At 43.2% G+C, this 6,652-nt stretch overlaps 1 protein-coding gene across 1 annotated transcript; it reads left to right on the top strand.

The window, feature by feature from the left end:
• The first annotated feature begins 565 nt into the window (after positions 1 to 565).
• On the top strand, positions 566 to 4,959 carry dmrt2a (doublesex and mab-3 related transcription factor 2a). Its single transcript, XM_034541812.1, has 4 exons — positions 566 to 675; positions 1,443 to 1,824; positions 3,202 to 3,304; positions 3,631 to 4,959. The coding sequence occupies exons 2-4, from the start codon at positions 1,465 to 1,467 to the stop codon at positions 4,734 to 4,736; spliced, it is 1,569 nt and encodes a 522-aa protein (XP_034397703.1). The 5' UTR covers positions 566 to 675; positions 1,443 to 1,464; the 3' UTR covers positions 4,737 to 4,959.
• Positions 4,960 to 6,652: the final 1,693 nt, after the last annotated feature.

Here is a 6,652-nt window from a genome sequence, read left to right as displayed (position 1 = left end):
TTTTTGTTGTTGTTGTTATGTTATTAATTACAGTGGGACGGTCAAATTAATACACATAAATATGTTGAAAAATGAGAAGCATTTTATTATTATTTTATTTGTGGCCTTATTTAGCCCAGCTGAACATTTTATTATGTCTTTAGCCTACAATATAAATTAAATTAGTGAAATTATTTTTATTAGTAGGTGTCTCCGATATATTACTCATCATTATTAATCAATCGTTGTATATATTGTCTGTTTTTTTCTTTGATAAATGCTTACATGCTAATCAATAACAAGAAAATAGAAAAAACTCTACACGTCCATCATATTAATCCATCAAAAAAAGACAAAGATTCTATTGAGCATGCGCAGTCGGCAAAAAAAAAAAAAAAAGACTCGAATACCTTGCTGAGCGATTCCCATTGGTCGAGGCGCGCGTGTCGCCGGCAGCCAATCGGAGGGCCGGACGGACGCGGCTCAAAGGAGCGACGCTCCGGAGTTTCTTCCTCAGAGAGAAAGTCGGATCTGTTCGGAGAGCGGCGCCCGCTCACCCGCTTCAATTAGCAGTTCATTACAACGCTGCTCTGGAGTCGGTGCTTAAACTGTGCGTGTGATTTCAGCTGCTTAACGACGGCTGTTAAAAAAAAAAAAAAAAAAAACTACCTGGACAGGACCGCTGAACCTCTGGAGGTAAAGTCAACTCCTCTCCTTCGTGTGTTTTAATGTTGATTTACAGGGTGCATATAGATCAGAAGCCATCGCGTTATGGAGACTATGTTTATTACAGAATACATGCACGAAATAACCAATTAAATGCATGAAAATGCAAATTAAATGCAAGACGTGTGACGAATCAGAATCATGGTCTCTTGACGTGTTGTTTATTTTTAGGCTTACGATATAGATGTTCATAAACTATATTTGTTGGTTTTTTTCCTGACATTTGGGGTCTACACAATTATATACAAGTTAAAAGCAATAATGTCGATCGTTTACATATCTATTAACAGGAGGGAATATTTCTGCTGTGCACTTTCGAGATATTATATATATATATACATATATATATTCTATTTGTATTTATTACACCCATGTTTTTTGCAGACTAATACATATAAACTGTTGGCCACTATATTTTCTTCTTCTTTTTTTCAACAGCCTTGTGCATTGATCTTTCACTTTTGTGTAAAAAAAAAGAGAAAAATAACAAAAATAAGCCTGAAAATTAATTAATTTAAACCACGATTAGAACAAAAAAAAAGAAAAAAGAAGCTTATTAGGAATTTATGGAAGTGTATAATTAATATTATAGGCTATTATAGGATACACATTGTAGTTTCCGCATGGTTTCGAGTGTGTTGAGTGATTATGCTATTTTATTACTCTTCTATTAACTCTTAATAATAATAATAATAATAATAATAATAATAATAATGTAATAACGTGTGTTGGGACAGCCGGAGGAGGACCCGCGCAGACATGTCAGAAAGCGCCGGGTGCGAGTTTGAAATCGACGTGGAGAGCCTGGAGGCGGAGGGCGACGACCAGGCCGCCGCCGCCGGCTCCGAGGACGAGGGAGACGGCGTCAAGGCCGACTACAAGCCGGGACCCGGCGGCGGCGGCGGAGGCGCGTGTCCGCCGGGCCCCGGCGAACACCGGAAGCTGAGCCGGACGCCGAAGTGCGCGCGCTGCCGGAACCACGGCGTGGTCTCGTGCCTGAAGGGCCACAAGCGCTTCTGCCGCTGGAGGGACTGCCAGTGCGCCAACTGCCTGCTGGTGGTGGAGCGGCAGCGGGTCATGGCGGCGCAGGTGGCCCTGAGGAGGCAGCAGGCCACGGAGGTAAAAGGCCCGCAGTGTGTGTGTGTGTGTGTGTGTGTGTGTGTGTGTGCGTGTGTGATGCGTTCAAGTGCTTTTATTCAGCAACAGTGAGCAAAGGGAGATAAACATTTATCTTTATTTCTGCAGCCGACTGGCTATTCTAGATATTAACAATACCACTTTAGTTTATTCCCTCGGACTTTCTCTGGGATTTCCAGGAGATGTCGATCTTGCTTCTTGTAAGCCGGGAGCATCTTATTATTATTATTATAATATATATATTTTCCTTTCCACCACTGCTTTATTTACATTGTAAATCCATTGGCTCAGCCACTTTAAACTCTGTGGTTTAAAACCACAGTGAATCAGTTGGAGAACACACATCGTCGTCATCATCATATGTATTTATTAGCGTTAGTTGTGGATTACACATTTATTAGTCTATTATCTGTTATTTTACGTTTTAATTATGGAATTTCCAACAGCACCGTTGCTCTGATTATTACGATGACTTATTAAAAATGTGACTAAATTTAATTGACCAGTTAGTCTTCATATTCCACTCAAACCGGTCTTTCGATTGCTCTTTTTATTTGATGTATTTGAGCTGCAGTGCAACACGAATATAGCCCACTTATAAAATCCCGTTTGTTTTATCCACCCAAAGCATGGTTCAGGTTTACTGACGGATTTAAAGGACGTTTAATGTGCGCTGTACGATATCTCTTTGTTTGACTGACTGAATGTGAATGTAATGGAAAGTTTTTAAATGTTTTCTCCAACAAACAATCACTATTTTATATTTAAAAAAAGCAAAACTTTTTATTTACTCGGCTTAATTAGAGAATGTCTCACTCTTTCCCCCCAAAATTGAACAATTCCATAATTACTTCTAAAAGAAACACAAATAATCGGCCTCGTTGATCTCCTTTGAGCTCTAATGTGTGTGTGTGTGTGTGTGTGTGTGAGTGTGTGTGTGTGTGTGTGTGTGTGTGTGTGTGTTTTGACTGTGGTGACATTCAAATATTTGAGAATGTCTGAGGTCAAAATAATGAACCACGTCAGCTGTGGTATTTTAAAGATGATACCATATGGAATTTATTTTTGAGTGTGTGTGTGTGTGTGTGTGTGTGTGAGAAAGCTTGACGTGTAACTTTTATCACACAGACTTGTGAACATATTACAGTTTGAAGTGATGCAACCGATTTTTTTTTTCTTATATTTCTCGTGTTCAACCTACTTTACAGACAGTTGTATTATTATTATTTTTAATAATATTAAAGTGGACTCGAGCTGGTAAAAAAAATCGAGGAATCTTTTAAGAAAAAACATCCCGACAGCATATTTGTAAAAAAAAAATTTTAAAGCCTTTCTTTTGGTTTTTCTCGGCCTCTTCAGGACAAGAAAGGAATATCCGGGAAAACGATCCCGGTGGAGAGGAGGACGATATATCAGCGGCACATTCGACCGTCCACCATGCTCGCCAAAAGCATCCTGGAAGGTAAACGAGGCCTCAGATCTGACGAATAGAAACACGCTTCATGTCTTTTTGTAGTTGTTTTGGTTTCTATACGTTTCTCTGGGCTCCTCCGGTGTCTCCGTTGAACTCTCGGTTCTTCCTGTAGCTGCTCCCTCTCTCTCTCTCTCTCTCTCTCTCGGCATAGCGATGAGCTCACCGATAATCGTCTCCGGCATGTTCGCGGCACGGAAATACTTTTTTTTTTTCACCGTCGAGCGTGATTTATAGAGAGAGAATTCTACTTTGTGTTTTTTTTGCACGTTTGCATCCAGAAAAACGCGTTAAAACTGGGCTTCTTTTGGTGACAGGGTACCGCCCGGTGCAGAGCGACTCGTTCCTGGCGGCCCTCCCCCCGCCGCTGAGCGACCGCATGAGGAAGAGGAGGGCCTTCGCCGACAAGGAGCTGGAAACCATCATGCTGGAGCGGGAGTACAAGGAACGAGAGCTGCTGGAGAACAGCCAGGCGACCTCGCTCATCTTCCCCAACGGCATGGCTCACCACGCCGCCGCCGCCGCCGAGTACAACTACAAGACGTCCTACTCGCCGGCGGCTCCGGCCGAGCCGCAGCCCAAGGAGCTGTGCGGCTACCTCGGCCCCAACTGCCTGGATCTGTCCATGCAGTACCCGGCCGGCTCGGCCAACGTCGAGCTCATCTCCTCCAACGTCAGCGTGGCCACCACCTACCGCCACTACCCGCTGCAGCCGTCACGTGGCTGCGGCGGCGGTGGAGGCGGCGGCGGCTTTGTGATGTGGCCCCGCGGTGCCGCCAACCTGGGCGACGCCCTGCTCTACCAGCAGTGCCTGTTCAACGCCACGGCGGTGCAGAACATGAAGCCGGGCGCGGCGTGGGAGCCCAAGGCGCCGCCCGGCGAGAGCCAGCCGCCGGAGCTGGAGGCCGCCGCGGCGGCCAAGCTGGGAGGATCCCGAGCGGCGGCTCTAGCGCCGGACTCATCGGACCCCAAACGTCCCGGTGTCGCCCAGGGGGGGCAGCGGGATCGCTCGGCCTTCTCTCCGCCCAAGAGGAGCTTCGGACAATCCTTCCCCGGCAACCCTCATTGCCAAAACTCCGGCCAGGTCCTGAACAAGCTGAGCAAGGACAGCGCCAAGCTGTCCATGAAACTCAACTCCTTTCACTCCCTCGTCAGGCACTCGCTGGACGAGAAAACCGGCGGCGGCGGCGGCGGGCTGGAGCTCAGGACCCCGTACTGCAAAGAGCTCCTGGAGGAGGCCGCCCGCAAGTTCAGGGAGGGCTCCGCCGTGGACATTCAGGCCGTGAAAATCACCGACAGGTACGCCAAAGACTTCCTGTCCAAGCCGGTGGGGACCAAGATGGCGTCCGGCGAGTCCTTGTCCTTCTCGGTGGAGGCCATCCTGAAGAGACCGGCGCCCGCCATGAGCCGAGCATTCCATTAATATCCACTCGGTGTCTTCTTCTTGCACTATAAACTATCAGGTTTGTCTCAGTTAGTCCACAAGTTGTGGTTTTTCTTTGGGGGGGGGGGGGGTCAAACTTAATCTTAAACTCGGAACAATTTGTTTTCCCCCCGTGTAATATTTATGTACAGTATATTATATTTTCCACGTGCATGTTTTTAATAACTTTATTGTGTAGAGTATTTAAACATTATCCCGATGTTTTTCCTCATGTCAATAAACTTTGAAAGACTGAACTCTTTTCCATAAAAAGTCTTGTATTTCATTTTAATGCTTGAGTTATGGGATGTTTAACCGTGAACAGGTTTTTGTTTAGGTCAGAAGTTAAAGTCTGCACGCACTAATACATAACTGCAGGTTTTGTAATTTAATAACAGTTCATATCAAACACGAAATATAAGACAAAAAAATTAAAATATACCAAGAGGGATTTTTTATTAAAACAAATAAATAGGCCACAAACAGTTTTTCTTTACCATTTATCATTTATTATTTTTGGGGAAATCTTTAAAATAATTCATTTTGACACATTTTGCGAATAGTAAGATTTTCAAAATAAGTGTTGAATGTTCAGTTTGCATGTATGTGTTGATAAAAAAATATAAATCAGATGATAATTGTTGACTTTTCACAAGTCCTCCATAAATAAGTGCCTTTTATTTTCTATTTTCCCATTTAAATGTGTGTGTATATATATATATATATATATATATATATATATATATAGCAGCAGAGAAACAAACTACAGATTTGGATTGTATTTCAGATAATTTACACATTAAATTAATTCAAAATATCTTGATAATAATTTAATAAAACCTGAAGGTGTTTTACATAAATAAAAAAGAAAGATCACTGCCGGAATGTTTCATTTTTTTAAAAGTTATTATTTATGATATGGTGTATTTGCATGAACACAAATCACACAAACAAAACGCATAAATAACGAGTGTGTGTGCGGACTAAACTGTGTTCTGCAGGGGTTTGAAACACGATATCGGGCCATAAATCTGTTTAGCAGCATCATCTCATCCGTTCAAGATGCATTTCTCCCCTCATTCCTTTCCACTTACGGACTCTCCGTGTGTGTGTGTGTGCGTGTATGTGTGTGTGTGTGTGTGTGTGTGTGTGTGTGTGTGTGTGTGTGTGTGTGAAGAGGCTGAAAGACAGCTTCAAACACGGGTTTCACACGAGCTGCATGAACACTGATCCGTGCAATAATGAACCAAAAAAAAGAAGAGAGTTCACGTATTAAAGGATCTTCACATTTCATGGACGTGAATCTGCAGCCGAGCCACTCAGAAGCTTTTCTGGTCACTTTTGTTTTTGTGGACGTGCGATCGCTTCAAAAGACGAGAGCTGACGTCATTACGGTGTGTGTGTGTGTGCGCGCGCGTGTGTGTGTGTGTGTGTGTGTGTGTGTGTGTGTGAGACAAAGGAAATAACTTGTAATCAAGGTTGATTTGAAAAAAGTTAAATATAAACTTTTCCATTCTACTTTATGTGGTGCTTTTCTCCAGGTTTAATAACACTTTCTGAATATAAATGTGTATTTCTATTTTCTCCATTTATGCACTCACACCATGAAAAGATACTTAATCCATCCATCCATCCATTTTCAATACCGCTTATCCTCATTAGGGTCGCGGGGGCGCTGGAGCCTATCCCAGCTGACATAGGGCGAAGGCAGGGGACACCCTGGACAGGCCGCCAGTCCATCGAGGTATATATATATATGTAAAGGTGTGTGTGGGGCCTTGTTATAAATGGATGTTTTGTATCAGCTTGTAAAGTAAAATACTGAATATTTCCCTCGTGTATCGGAGTGGAAGTAAGTGAGATATACTTAAATAAAGTACGTCAAAAAAAAAATTACAAAGCAAACAAAGTCTACT

This window comes from Cyclopterus lumpus, chromosome 9 (genome assembly GCF_009769545.1).
Source record: "Cyclopterus lumpus isolate fCycLum1 chromosome 9, fCycLum1.pri, whole genome shotgun sequence".
Taxonomy (NCBI): Eukaryota; Metazoa; Chordata; class Actinopteri; order Perciformes; family Cyclopteridae; genus Cyclopterus; species Cyclopterus lumpus.
This window is presented reverse-complemented; position numbering and strand designations above follow the sequence as displayed.